Here is a 15,173-nt window from a genome sequence, read left to right on the forward strand (position 1 = left end):
GATTGATCGCGATAAATAAATAGATGTACGGATACATGGTTCTTTCGAAATCGAAACATGATCCAGAACATGACATGCCAAAATATTCCAGAAAACACTAACTAACAATAATATATATAATTATATATTATAAGATCAGTGTTACTTTTTTTTCAGTCCGAAGAATGAAATTCCATTCTTAAAGATTGAAAATTCTTTCCAGTTTCTACCAATGTTATTTAATTATAAATTTGATTCAACTAACTCTTCATCTTTTTTTTAATTCTAAAAAAAGTAGAAAAGATGAAGAACAAATTAAACCAAGATTAAAGTTAACCTGCATTGACAGAAAAGAGAATAATTCATTTTAAATAGTCGGATTTCACTCCAAAGAATTTAAAAAACATATCCACAAGTATTATATTATATTTATATTGTTGGATGTGAAAAAAATTGTAATATTGATGTTAAGTTAGTTAATATTTACTGGAATTGTTATTAACATTTATATCACCTTCATACGCGACCCGCAGGCACGTCCCGAGGTCGATTTCAAACAAACGCGCACCACGCTTACGCGACTTGAATTGTTAACGAGCCGCTTTCATGTTGCTTCTAATGAGATTCAATGGCGCATTGGTATCCCACTGCCAGTTGTCCGAATGAATCATCCACTCGTTACATCATTATTTACTTAACTCTTTAAATTGAACACATTTCTGATTAATTAGTTCTCGAGATAACATTTATTTTTGAAATAATCGATTTCTTGATGTTACTTACGCTTGTGTCACGTTTTGAGGAAATGGTACATACATACATCGATCGTCAATTGATCGTTCGCCACGCGATGCCTCACGGCGACAGCTTAAAACGTAGCATAGAGAGAACTTGATTCCATGACCGTGAATTTTTTTAACATTCGGTGTCGGTGACCCGACTTAGAAAAAAAAACCTATCCCGTTATGCATTCGTGCCGTTCACCCGAAATGCCATGATTCGAGCTGAATTTTGAAACTGGAAATTATTGAGTTCTTTTGACACTTTCATTATTTATCTCGCCTCATCTTAAGATGTCAAATCACCTTAATAGTGTTAAGGATTCAAAATTTTCTTTAAGTTAATTACTATATAGAATTAATTGTTATCGTAAGGATATATTATACACAAGTTGTAATATATACTAGTACTAAAAATCTATAGTGTACAGACTATAAAATTTCAGTACTGGATCTAAATTACAAATTCACCAAGTATTAAATATTTTAAAATGTAGACTGTGGAATAATTTTCTTCACCGCGGAAGGCAAGTTTCCACAGACGAGAATGGTGAAATCCAAAAATCTGAAATTTAAAAAAGTGAAACTTTTTTATTATATATGTTAATCTTTATGGGAAAGCCATTTTAAACAATATCATATTTTAAGGCAAAAAATACAATTAAATAATTAAAATAATAAAATATAACAAATTTTGTTAAAGAAAAAGCTGCAAGATTTAAAAAATACCTTTGAAAATTATTTATTTAGAATAATTTTTTTGAATTCGTTTTTTTATTTTAAATCATTCCAACCTTTAAAAGCCTATCATCTATTCGTATAGTAAAAGGAAATATTTCACAGCCTATACATTCTTTTATTAAAATCTACTTGGCATAATTCAAATATCATAATATATGCTTAAAATTAAAATGAATTCTACGTAGTTGACTTTGAAAATACATCTTGAATTTTATGTAACACAATAAATGATGTTTCGCGAATAATTCAAACAAAATGAGAGAGAGACTCATGGAAATTCATAGAAATTTATTACAACGCGCATTGTACGCGATTGCTTTCATTTGCTAATAGAATACGTCCAAGCGTTTCTATTCTGCTCACACATCCACAAAATCATACTTCTTAGTTGATGCCATTTCGTAAAAGATTGGAGTATGACTGTTGGCTGTAATGTTTCCGTTACTTAAAAAGGAGACAGTGAAACCATTAAGATTGGAAACTGGAAACTGTAGAATAAGTTGTAAATGCTTTTTCTTCGTAACAAATATCGGACTTTTTAAAAGAGCAGAAGAATCAATAAACTCGCTCCAAAGATCTTCATGGAGAGTATCACTTGACATTCGCAATATCGGATATCTCGAGAAGCAACATTTCTCACCTCGGTCTCTGAAAAATTTTTATTTACAATGGTATGAAACTAGCAATAAGTTTGATCAAAGTTTGTCAATTGAAAACTTAATGAAGTTAAATGATATATTTTGAAAGTAATTTCAATTTAATTACGCGATCTTCCGAAAATAATATGAAATCTCGAGGTCTGTCCTAGAGAAAAAAAAAAGAGAAGAAAATGTGATATTCTTTCTCGTCTTGACGCGTCCTCACCGTATTCGTAATATTGCGACGGTTCCGTTGATTCTTCCTCGCACTCCTCAGTAGTCGATTTGATCCTCATATCTTGTCTTTCACGTTCATCAGCCTCACCCCTGAATGGCACGTAACCGGATCTCGCAACTCGATTTCTATCGGCGACCGCGACCTAAAAAACGTGACAAGGGTTTCGGTCTTCAACACTAACCATAATCGTAGACCTCCTTGGGTTCCTCGTTCACCGTTTCTTCCTCATCCTGTTCCGCGGTCTCTTCGTCAATGTCCTCGTCATTGAGCTTATCCTCCTCACCGTTCTGATTTTCTTCCTCCTCTTCCTCTTCTTCCTTGTTCTCATCTTCGTCATTCTTCGCTGATGAACGATAAAGTCTGCCCTCGTCGAGCTTATTTCGAGGCTGGCGGTGTCCTCGTGCGACGTTATAATCATAGCTGCGATATACTTGCTTGGCCCTGCGCGGATGTTCGAGGAGACGCCGTTGCGGTGGCTGAATGAAACCCCCGTAAAAAAGGGGCTCTATATGTAATGCGCATCCGTGGATATCTTTCATAATTACGTCCGAAGCGGGCGATCTAGGAAAGTCCCAATAATTGAAACCGTCGCCAACAGTACGAATACCCGATAGAATTAAAAGTATGGATAAAAGAGCGGACATAAACATAGCCTGAGTCTTATCATCATCGATCATTGCACAGTAACATGAACATATACGCAATTAAACCAATTGCACGCAATCGAATACAATCGCTCGAAGTAATTTTGTCATGGACTACACCTATCTTCGACATGACTAAAAATATATGTTTCTATACCGTACAAATAGAAATATTTTATTTATTCTATAATAATATAATTTATAAAACATATTTTATATTTTTTGGCAATTATAATATATAGAGTATTTAAATTTGATAATAAAATAATTTTTTTAAACGATGTAATGAAAGTAATAATTTTTAAATCAATATAAATATGGGTGTATATACACACGCGGAATGTACATTCGACTTTAACATATGTATTCATAGATAGTTTTATATCCATTGCTCTCAAATCTAAGCAGGATTGTTCTCCAGATATGTTTTAGTCACAATGTCAGAGCGACATTGACTTAAATCTATATAATCCAAGCTGGTGCAACCCACCACTGGACATCTGTGAATGCAAACATAAATGGTATAATAGCACATCTCAATATATATTTGATATAATATAAAAAACATACCTAGTGTTCTTGTTCTTTTCTAACATCGCGACAAGGCTTGATTTATCGTATACGTGACCGCAGACTGCATTTCGTACAGGATCGGTCATTCTCATTTTCGTAATTGGATCAATCACATTTATATTGCTGCTTACCATCCGTAAATCAACGTCTGCATCATCTGGTATGTTAGATTCAGCTTCATTGGCTAAAAGAATTATGTTAATATCAGAAATAAATAAATGAAAATGGACCTTAAGTGATCAGCACTAGGATTTTATATTTATATTATAAACAATACTGCCTCGAGTATCCTCATGTTATTGTTATTATAGGATGATTAATTTTAATCTCAACAAGTAAATATTTAAAAAATAAACGATTTTACAAAAAAAAAAACATTCTTAATAAAAGTTGTCTGATACAGAAGGATATATACAAATGATATCCTCTTGTATACATTTATTTAAAATAATTGTTGGCAAAATTACATATTTTTATGTTTGTAAAGTCTTGCCTCAGATTGGTTGTATATTACATACTGCGGGACAACATCATTGTTTGCAACTCTGAGTAATTTTTAATTTTATATTGTATTGTCGCTGATGATGATCCGAAATGAAGGATTGAAACGTTCGACATAATATCTATGTTATAGATTTTAAGATTATATATTTTACGCACTGCTAACAGCGTTGACTCTTAATAGCCTTTTGTATTTACTTAATTTTTTGTATTGTTTTTCATGTTTGATTCTTATATTGCCCTTTCTTTCTTTGTTATTTATTTTTACATATTTACTTGTTAAGATTAAAATGAATCACCTTATATATGGCTACACAATAACAATGTGATACTGATACTGTTGTTAAAAAATAGTTACAAAATTCCTATATATATTGAGATTTTTCATTTCAGACTTTACCTTGATGTAGATCTTCAATTTGACGATCATAATGCAACAGTCTTCTATCTTCTAACGGATTAACTTGAATTTCAGATATAGCCTTTTTATATTCCTGTTACAAACAATAGCAAGCAATTATAAATTTTAAAAATTATACTACAACTCTATGATTTGAAACAGTCCTTACTGTTGTGATGTTTTTCACATCTTTTTCTTGGGGCCCAGACGTTTCCAGGTACTCTCTGATATCATCTGCATCCTTTATTCTAGCAGATTCCTTACAATTGTCAATTAAGGCTTCTCTTAACTGCTTCAATACATCTTGCCTCTCTTCGTTATTGTCTGAAAATATAATGTACAATTAACAAAACATCTTTTATTTTCTTACGAGAGAAAGAGAGAGAGAGAGAGAGAGAGAGAGGGAAAGAGGGAGAAAGAAGGCACATTTGTCTTATAATCTTTCTAAAAAATCACGATAAGTAAAGCACTTTGTGTATCTCTAATTTTCTGCACTTGAAGCAAGACACAAAGAATAAGAAAGATGTAGAGAGAAGTACTTGAAAACTTCTGTTTCTAATCTCTACGAAACTTCGGTACAATACATATTCCTCGCTGTTCTCACAAAATAATCGTCAAGTTTCTATACTGAACAACACGCAAATAAAAGAGACGAGCAAAAAAAAAAAATGCGAAAAGAATCACTTAGAAGATTCCGAACGTATTTCTAACCTCTCTGAATCCTCACCGTAGTATTTCATGATGTTCCCCGCCGTTCTCAAGAAACAATCATCAAGTTCCTCTGTCATTTGCATGGACTGTGTCATTTTCGTGCGATTTTATCTTCTTCTTGCTGATAGCTGATATCGATGCTGGCCGTCAAACTTACTTCAATTTTTAATCCGATTTTTCAACAGTTTCAATCGACTGCCGAACTGACGCCATTTAAAAACCAATCTTTTGACAAAAGATTCATATTTTTTGTAGATTCCGTTTCATGTCGTATCCATGTAAATCGTGTGTAATGAAACTTAATGATGAGATTTTCATCTCTGCTTATATCAACAGGTTTGAAAAATTTGTCGTATGATTTAATAAGACAAAAAATGGCAAACGCATATTAGTCTGAATTTTTTATTTTACGTTATAAATACGCGATTTACAAAACGAAAAATATGAATTTTTGAATTTGTCCGAGTTCCAAAATTCGTTACGGAAATTCACTTAAAGTTGCCGATCTATATAAGTATATTTTATCAATGCCCGTCGAAAAGGCGCGCGAAAAAGGCGGGAAGGGAGAGATTGGATTGCGCTGACCGCTATCCGTTAAATGGAAGGTGGACTGTTGAAAACCTAGAAAAGTGAAAGTAGTTGGCCTTTACCTCCCGTTGTTACATTTCAAATTATGTAAAACGATATCAAACCGAATATGTCTGTCGCGAGAAGCATTACGATTCTCTTTGTGCTCTCGGTAAGTAAAACCTGTTATTTAATTGTTCCAAAAAAGACTAAAACAAACGACGAACGAGATTTAAATAGTAGTCACACAAAAAGTAAGAAATTGATGTATAATTAAAATTTTACAAGGCGAGAATAACAAGTAGATTTCATTTGATATTTCTAAAATATCTTTTGAAAATCTCTCATAATTTCTACAAAATCTTTGCGACATATTAATGTTTCGAGTTTAATCTTCAGAGAAAAATTCGACGAAAATGGCGCGGCAGGAAAATGACAAAAATTAATGTTCTTCATCGATATGAAATTGAATTTTTCTGAAAATCGACCAATCGCGTGGTTTAGATTTTGCGTCAAGTGCTAATTTTTCTTCTATCTCTGATTACAGTCAATGTAATGCTGCAAAAACTGTTTTGAAGCATTCTTTGATTAGTGCGTATTCATAACATTTATTTTTCTGATTGGTCAATTAAATGTTTCAAAGCATTTGTAGTGAGTCCTGATCGCACACCCTCTCTCTCTCTCTCTCTCCCCCCCTACTTCTTTTCCTAAATCCGGGCTTTTGTCAGCACTTTTGGAATTCGGACGACCTTTTGCCGTGTACTCGCTAGCATTCTGTTTTCGCACTCGTCTCAGAGCAGCTCGTTATTTTATATCTTGACATCCTGAACAAAGGGTCAACAAAATCAGGTACGTACTCCTAATTTTCAACGATTTGAATTCGTTCGCGACAAGAGTTGCTTTCCATTTTCACACGAATGATATTGAAAAGTCCATAGTCATATCAGTATTTTATGCTCAGGTAATTATTTTAAAATAAAGTTACCGCATAACAACAGGTTTATAATCTCACTTTTACTGCAGTGAATTAAGACTCAATAAAATATGCGATTTCTAGCTTGTAGGTAAAAAAATTCGGTTAAACGAAACTTGTCAGAAATGAATAGAAACATGCTTTCAACCGAATTATGGCGACACAAATAAAAATTATCTAAATTTTATGAAAATGAAATGTAATTAACATTGTTGTTCGATATCATGTGTCTCTCGGATTAAGACGTATCTTTTTCAAGCATCGTTCGTCACTTATTTTTAGATGAAAAGGTCACATGATTAAATTGTTAGAATTTTATTGGTGACAAGTCCATCATGTGACTTTTTTTATCTCTTGAAAACGAGCAATGAACGATGACTAAAAGTGTACATTTAATTGGAATCGAAGTAATTATTTATCAATGCAATCATCAACGATTTACTGGATTCATAATCAATTAAAAATGGCGACTTTCCCTCGCAAAGTCAAGTTTCTCGCCATAACGTATTACGTAAGTTTTTATCGCAATGATAATACACTTTCGACGACAAATTATGACGACAATCATTGATACAATTACACATTCCGATCCCCCCATTTTGGTCTAATTCCTGCTTTTTCTAAAAAGTACAGTCTTTTGTGTGCACCGAATTATTACAACTATTATTATCATTAATATTTTAAATTGCGATTAAGATAATAATTATCGTGTGCTATTAAGATAAGAGTAGTAGAACGCAATTTATCGTATTCATTAAGATTTTGCTTATGTGCCTGTCTAGATGCTAACGAGAGTCTGCTTTCTGGGGACCAGTAAAACCGTTTCATTTAGTACAGTAAGAAACATCACCGGAATGTCAAAGTTTGATTTACCAAATCGTTTGAAAGGCAATGAAAAATCCGTCTGGTAAATAATATTATTTATAGATATATTAGTTCTTTATATGTTTATAAGTTTTTATATTGACTCATAAAACCTTATTGTTACATCTGTATTGGTTATGTTGTGTTTGGTTAGGGTCGAATATATCCAGCTTGCTCTGCAATATAAGCCACTGAACTTGGGTCAAGGCTTTCCTGACTATTATGCCCCAGAAAATGTGACCAATGCTTTGGCTAGTGTCGCTAAAAGTGACAATCCACTTTTGCAACAGTATACGAGAGGATTTGTAAGTAACAAGCATCTTATTTATTGACTTTTCAATTATTTTGTGTTTTATTATATATATAATTTCTCTTTATTTCTCATGAATTTGATATTAACTTGATTTTTATGAAACATTAACACAGAGAGAGTATTGCAATTGTAATTGTTATCAATAACTAGCATTGATAACATTATCTATACGTGATAAGATGAATTTTCTTCACTAACGTAAATATAAATATTACAGGGTCATCCAAGACTAGTGAATGCTCTTGCAAAGTTTTACTCCAAGCTTATCAATCGTGATTTGGATCCAAACAAGGAAGTACTAGTCACTTCTGGTGCTTATGAAGCATTATATTCCAGTTTACAAGGCCATACTAATCCTGGAGATGAATGGATCATCATTGAACCCTTCTTCGATTGTTATGTACCTATGGTACAGTCTGCTGGAGGAATTCCCAGATATATAGCATTAAAACCGGTAGGAAGTTTAGATAATAAACATAAGGAAGTTACTTTTTGCATTAAATATGGTATATAATATTACATACTTGCAGAAATCTACATCAGGCACAGTTACCTCTGGCGATTGGATATTTGATAGGAAAGAAATGGAAAGTCTCTTCAATCAGAAAACTAAAGGTATTATCATCAACACTCCACACAATCCTATAGGAAAAGTATTTACACTGGACGAATTGCAATTTATTGCCGATCTTGCAAAAAAATGGAACACACTTGTGATTTCTGACGAGGTTTACGAGCATATTGTTTACGAGCCATACAAGCATATAAGAATAGGTAAGAGTTGCCTTAAAAAATTAATTATAAGCGATATAATAATCGTAGAATGGTATTTAAAAAATTATTCTTTTAATTAGCGACATTGCCTGGTATGTATGAGCGTACAATTACGATTGGATCAGCGGGAAAAACATTCAGCGTTACGGGTTGGAAAATAGGTTGGGCCTACGGACCAGCAAATTTGTTGTATAATCTGCAAGTTATACATCAGAACTCCGTGTATACTTGTACTACACCAACTCAGGTAATTATTATAATTAAATACAATTTTTTTAATTCTGTAATTTTTACTCTCTGATTACTTTTGTTTTAATTGTAGGAAGCAGTAGCTATCGGATTTGAATTGGAGATAGAACGCTTAGATCATCCAGAATGTTACTTCCGCAGTCTGGCAATGGAATTATTACCGAAGCGAGATTATATGGCGAAATTCCTCCGAGAAGTTGGTATGGTACCGACGATACCCGAGGGTGGATACTTTATGCTGGCTAACTGGTCTGCATTGGAAAACAAAGTGAAACTACATGAGGAAACGGACGAGAATAAAGACTATAGATTTACCAAGTGGATGACGAAGAACGTCGGTCTTCTAGGTATTCCTCCTACGGCGTTTTACGGTCCCGAACATAAAACTCTAGCAGAGGACTACGTACGATACTGTTTTATAAAGGTAAGTGCGTGCTATCGCGAAGTACAATAACTTTGATTAAGACAACAAACGATTGTGGCGTTCGTTAAATATCGATTATTACATTTTAACAGAAAGATGAAAATTTGAAAGCAGCCGACAAAATTTTGAAGAAATGGGCGTCCAAATAATTAGGACTATGGACATATACATATGTTTATGTGTATGATATGTATATTTTGTGACTATTAAATGCTTCGTGCATTAATTAATTTTTAGATTGTCTTTTATACTATTCGAACACATTGTGCATATGGAAAGTTTAACTGATATAATTAGGAAAAATTTTATAATTATCCTGACTATAATTTTTATACGTATTTAGCACCAATTAATCAATGATGTTTTAATATTATATTTGTGATATTAAATACATAAGAAAGAGAGCATGTATAAATCTACACATATATAAATATGTAAATGACATATTTAAATATGTAAATCTTTATATATTTGGATATAAGATTAATTAGGTGATTTTTTAATTATTTAGAAGTGTTTCTTAATTTTTATCAGAATTGATCTAGTAATCGATTTAAATAAGCATTGTTATAAAGTTAAATTATAGGTCGGAGTCTCTTCGAAACCATTTCTTAACATCTTTTGAGTCAACTCCGAACGTTTTACCGCATCTACAAAATAAAGACGTTGTTGAAAACAATATTGTTTTCTTATACTTAGATCCTCGGATTCTTGGATCCCTGAGTCATCCTTTTTCGTTGGATTCTCATTGTTAGATTCCAACTCTTCATCCTTAGATTATAAGCTTTTGAATCCTTAGATCTCCGGGTTGACATATCCTCTCCTCATATATTTCACTCATTTTATATCATATGTTTATAAATAATCTAATTGATTATGTTTAATTAATTAGTTAATGAAACTAGCCTGAACATTGCTCCAGGAATATGCCCAAAATAATTTGGTATCATTCCGACGTTTTTATGGTAGATTTCAGTGGACTGGACAAGGGACGGAGGTTCCTGATAAGTTGTAGTCATTATTTTATATTTTGCACTCTGTCCTTTTCGACACTTTACGAAACTGTACAATGCATCGTCATGTAACGGAATTATCGATGTTTCGAAGTAGCCGTGAGGAATATGAGTCGCGTATCCTTTACAAAGTATATTTAATATGATATATATTTTTCCATCAAAAATGTTATTTATTAAAAAATATAAAGATATTTTTATTTTATGAAAATACAAATTGAAGTATCAAACTTTTTGAAATTTTTTGCATGAAATATTTATAAGACTCTCTCTCTCTTACGAATTATTTTAAATAAATCTAAAAATTTAAAAATTTATTAAATAAAATTATATTACTGACAATGAGACAAACACATATAATCTTACAGTTAATCGCTTACTTTTTGCGTTTTCGCGGATGAAGGAATACCATGTTTGTTTATTTGAAAATTTCATTTTATTTGATTGCTAATAATCGTGCAAAAGTTGAATTTTTAAAGAAAGAATAAAGTTCAAGAGTTACAAATTATGTTTTTTAATGACAGAATTTAATGAAAAATTTTTTTATTTACAGAAACAATTGAAACGCTTTATTAATATAAGGTATACAATTATTTTAATTGTCATTTTGCAATAAAATTGATCACAAAATTATAAAAAATTTATCTTAATAGGAATAAGAGCTTAAAAATAATGAAAAGTTATTTGCTCCGCAAATTTTATTCGACAATTTAATTCTTTTTTTTTTTATTTAATTTTATAATTATACAAGTAACATAATTTAATAATTTTATATGTTTATATTATATATAAAACGAAGATATGTCATTTTTTGATATTTCACATTTCTTGTTGGATGATAAATTATTCATCGTTGCTACATATTCAGGTCGCACAGTGAACAAAGGTAATTTAAATGAGGTCTTAATTAGCTGTAATAATAATTAAATTATTAGAAATTAAAGAGGTATCGTTCTATCTTTAATTTCAAAATTTTGACGATTCTTTAATTCTTCTCTCACCAGACGTTCTTCTAAATTCCGGGGTTCGGCTCGCCCGCATTGCACGTTGATCGTTCTCCTCAGTCGGTCTAAAGCCGCTTTATTTCGCAATTGTTGTCGTTCGAAATCGGCGAGACCTTCGGTCGTGTGCACCGCGTATCTCTGGCCGAGTGTAATGTTCGATCCTGGTACAAAACCTATACACAATGCCCAGTAATCGGTTAAATTTCAAGGAAAACTCGTTTCACGGCAACACAAACTCATAATTTTAAACGCGTATCGGAAGTTTGTACAGATAAGCAGTACAAGGAACCGATAAGCACCCTCGTATCCTGGCAACATGGGGTGAACAAAGAGAGAATCAGTCCTCTTGAATCGGGTATTGACCACATTTATGTCACTCTTCGATGGTCGCTGTACACGTGTATGAAAATGGATAAAAAGTTATTTAAAAAATGCGCGACCCATAAGGCAAATTGAAATATTCTTAAATTTTTTTAAATTTATATGTTTATCTTATATATTTTTTATCTTATATTATCTTATCTTTTATTTACTATGTTATCGCCAAGTATAGCGCCGCATATCATTCACCTCACAATCGGTAACTGCACGATTTGCTAGGACGAGTGTTTTCGCATGATTAATTGTAGGATCGAGCAGTAGTTTATGCGTGGTTTTTGCATACGTTTCACCGCAATTAAATCGATACTGCGGGCAGTAACCGGAATATCTGGAAAAAATAATCGGGCAATTTTTTTGAAATTTGCGAAGTGTTTTACATAGTAAAGTATGGCACCGTTTCAGATTCTTAACATATTAAACTATTGGATTATTAAACAATTTACTTATTAATTTTTAATTTAAAGATATAGGACTGATTGGTTATAGGAGTTATTTTTCTACCCTGGGATAAAATGAGGATCTGCCGTTATTAAAAGATCCATTCCAGCAGTTTTGTACTGTGAAATTTAAATTTCTTCAAAGAATCTATCGAAAAAAAAAGCAAATTACAGCTTTTATTTCATATAAGGAACATTTTCTCGCCTTAACCTGTTAATTTAAATGTATACTAAATGCCAAACAATTGAAATTCTAGTGACTTCACTCGTTACGAGCCTTTTTGCAGCGTTTTTCGTTGAGTAAAAGAATTAATGCGGGTTGAGAGATAATCGATCGACAAAAGGGGAGATAGGGATAACGAGGAGAGTGGAAAGAGAAAGAGAAAGAGAGAGTATTTGTGATAGAGTAGGGAGAACACGCGTTGCGTACTTAAACAGGGGAAGGTGCGTGATTATAGTTTCGCTTTTCAGTTTTCACGGGACCACCGCGACGATAGGATGTATTAACAAATGCCTCTAATATAATTAAAATCTTTCATTGCTCAGCATCCGATATTTGTGTGTGTAATTAAAAATATTCAAATATAAAAAATTAAAAATTAATGAAAAGGCTTTGTTTATGATGAGATAAAAATACAGTGCGGAAATAAACGCGATTCATTTTTGGATTACAAATATCAACAGTGGAAGTGATTTATGATTCAAAGATAATTGATATATACAATACAAAGAAAAAAAACGGTTTTAATCATCGAAAAAATTATCAAAAGAGATTGGTGTGATATAATGTGGAATAATTTTATAAATATTTGTAAAGTGTTACGATGCGATTGTGTTTCCTTTTTTTTATGTTTAAAATGGTAATGGAAACGAGAAACTAGTTGTTTACGTGATTGAACAGGTTAATATATTATTTAGAAAGAAATAGAAGCGAGAACTATGTGGTTCCGTCCAGAGATGAGTTCCATCTTTTACATCGAATCCAACTGCGAGAATATAAAAGTAACTAAGGATGAGGTAAACGACTTATTTATGTTTAAGCTAATGACATTTTAATGAGCCTGACTGACTGATAGCAACTAATTGTATTTCTTAATTGGCAGTACACACAGAAAAATATTTATTTTAGTACTAAGAAATGTGATTACTTAATTTACTTTCTTCCTTTCAAATACCTTTTAGAAAGAATATCTTTTTGATTATAATTTTAAAACATATACTTATTACAGAAAAACTTATTATGTATTTAAAACAAGATTGTTTATCTTTGAAAAATATAAAATTGATTGAAGAAACGATTATGTGTAATAAATAAATCAAACTTGTTTTAAGTGAAGATAGAGATTTGTGGATATATGAACTTTCGAAATACTTGAAACAAGTAATTGTTAGTGTAGAGTATGTATTTTTTCTGTGTGATATTAGTATTAGTATGATGACATATGTTAATAACTTTGTACGTGTTTAGTTAATGAGCGGAAATAATAGGAAGAGAAAACGAGACAGATAATCAGTAGAAGGAAAAATGAGTGACAAAATAAGATTTGCGGAAAAGTGGAAATTCCACCTACACTGCAAAAGCAACGATAATAATAATGCGTAATAGGAAAAGTGAAACTTATGGAGGTAATACTTAACGCCTGGCCACGTTTATGAGTTCTCCGGATATTTCGACAGCGAGACAAGAGAGAGTGGAAAAAGTCGCAAAATTACCCGCATTGCAATTATTCAATTCTGTACTTTGCTGAAATTTTAATCTATTTGTTTACGTAATGCAAAATACAGATTTGCTCACGTAAAGAAAGAATTAAATAATATTCTCAGCAGTAATTTATTGGCTATATCTTGGTTAAACGTTGGGAATATATTTAGCCAATGTTATGTCAATAAATTTTGCTACTAGAGTTTCCTGATTAGGTATTCCTTATAATATCATCTATACTTCAATCAATATCGTTTTTGCAAGAAAATATCATAAAATTAAATATTCCTGATGCTGATTCATTAAGCATTAATTATACCGTTTATACTTTTGAAGGGAGGGTTTTGACCTGGCCAGATGCATACCAGGTGAACGAAATGCAGTTACATGCGTGCGACAAAGAAGTACTAATTTTTTCCATTTAGCTTGGCGTTTGTGTCGCGTCCCCACAACCGGAAGCAACGTTATCATGCATTACTTACTCGCTGCCAACTTGCGATGTGGGTGTAGGACATATAGCGTCAGATATACATAATAAAAACGTTATATTGTACGCATATTATAATCAGAAATTTAATTTTTACGTTTTTAACCCGATAGTCATGACATGTGTCAATTTAAATCGAAATCTAATTAGCAAAAACGTTAGGTTTTCTATAATATAAAATCGACATAAGTTCCTAGCAGGATTAATATGTATTTTATTTTAATTAAAATTAAAAAATGTAAACTTTAATTGACTACCTGTCTCTTCTTGTCGTGTTACGTCGACGCTAGCAATAAATTAGCAGTCGGATATCAATGCGCAGATCGTTAATCTCAGTGAATCAGAAGGTTAATTCATTCATCCTTCACAGACTCTCTTAATTAGAGCTCAGTAAATCTATAAATATATCAGGGCTGGATTAACTTATAGACTTTCGCTTTATAATTCTTTGTTTTGCTGTTGCAGTGGTTTTTCATATTTCAAATAATTAAATACATTTACATATTCTCAGAGAATTGAAAAATGGTATTTAAGAAATAAATTAGATTAATCCATTAAATTAGATTAAGTTACATTTGAATCGTTATTTTATCATCGAAAAATGCGAAACGGAAACTGCGAACGGAAGCAGCTATAACGCTGCAATGCGCACAGAAACTTTGTCGACACGCGAGCGTTTCTCTGAATATCAATCATTTTCTCAGGGCTTTATAGGTAACAACTTGGTTCTCTGGACATGTTTCTTCAAACAAAAATAAAACATTTAATAGTGGCGTTTACC

The 15,173-nt window shown here is 32.0% G+C and overlaps 4 protein-coding genes across 5 annotated transcripts; 1 reads left to right on the top strand and 3 right to left on the bottom strand.

Annotated features, from left to right (window-relative positions):
* Positions 1-1,858: 1,858 nt before the first annotated feature.
* Positions 1,859-3,052, bottom strand: LOC108779590 (VID27-like protein). Its single transcript, XM_018547034.1, has 4 exons — positions 2,591-3,052; positions 2,364-2,517; positions 2,140-2,147; positions 1,859-1,987 (listed from the first exon to the last, which is right to left on the bottom strand). The coding sequence occupies exons 1-4, from the start codon at positions 3,050-3,052 to the stop codon at positions 1,859-1,861; spliced, it is 753 nt and encodes a 250-aa protein (XP_018402536.1).
* Positions 3,053-3,343: 291 nt separating this feature from the next.
* On the bottom strand, positions 3,344-5,299 carry LOC108779606 (E3 SUMO-protein ligase NSE2). The gene is made up of 5 exons (XM_018547052.1): positions 5,221-5,299; positions 4,663-4,817; positions 4,494-4,587; positions 3,590-3,776; positions 3,344-3,519 (listed from the first exon to the last, which is right to left on the bottom strand). The coding sequence occupies exons 1-5, from the start codon at positions 5,297-5,299 to the stop codon at positions 3,420-3,422; spliced, it is 615 nt and encodes a 204-aa protein (XP_018402554.1). The 3' UTR covers positions 3,344-3,419.
* A 1,947-nt stretch (positions 5,300-7,246) lies between these two features.
* Positions 7,247-9,655, top strand: Kyat (Kynurenine aminotransferase). 2 transcript variants are annotated; one of them, XM_018547046.1, is made up of 8 exons: positions 7,247-7,255; positions 7,527-7,651; positions 7,763-7,913; positions 8,139-8,375; positions 8,452-8,695; positions 8,776-8,942; positions 9,018-9,368; positions 9,461-9,655. In XM_018547046.1, the coding sequence occupies exons 2-8, from the start codon at positions 7,527-7,529 to the stop codon at positions 9,515-9,517; spliced, it is 1,332 nt and encodes a 443-aa protein (XP_018402548.1). In that variant the 5' UTR covers positions 7,247-7,255; the 3' UTR covers positions 9,518-9,655. The 2 variants fall into 2 exon arrangements, with proteins under 2 accessions (XP_018402548.1, XP_018402547.1); XM_018547045.1 differs by lacking the exon at positions 7,247-7,255 and adding an exon at positions 7,321-7,371.
* A 210-nt stretch (positions 9,656-9,865) lies between these two features.
* On the bottom strand, positions 9,866-12,427 carry LOC108779591 (UPF0605 protein CG18335). Its single transcript, XM_018547035.1, has 8 exons — positions 12,268-12,427; positions 11,956-12,094; positions 11,685-11,775; positions 11,383-11,558; positions 11,209-11,292; positions 10,762-10,828; positions 10,275-10,503; positions 9,866-10,018 (listed from the first exon to the last, which is right to left on the bottom strand). Exons 1-8 carry the CDS (start codon positions 12,306-12,308, stop codon positions 9,949-9,951), a joined length of 897 nt encoding a protein of 298 aa, XP_018402537.1. The 5' UTR covers positions 12,309-12,427; the 3' UTR covers positions 9,866-9,948.
* Positions 12,428-15,173: the final 2,746 nt, after the last annotated feature.

The sequence above is a fragment of the Cyphomyrmex costatus genome, unplaced genomic scaffold (genome assembly GCF_001594065.2).
Source record: "Cyphomyrmex costatus isolate MS0001 unplaced genomic scaffold, Ccosl1.0 scaffold600, whole genome shotgun sequence".
NCBI lineage: Eukaryota > Metazoa > Arthropoda > Insecta > Hymenoptera > Formicidae > Cyphomyrmex > Cyphomyrmex costatus.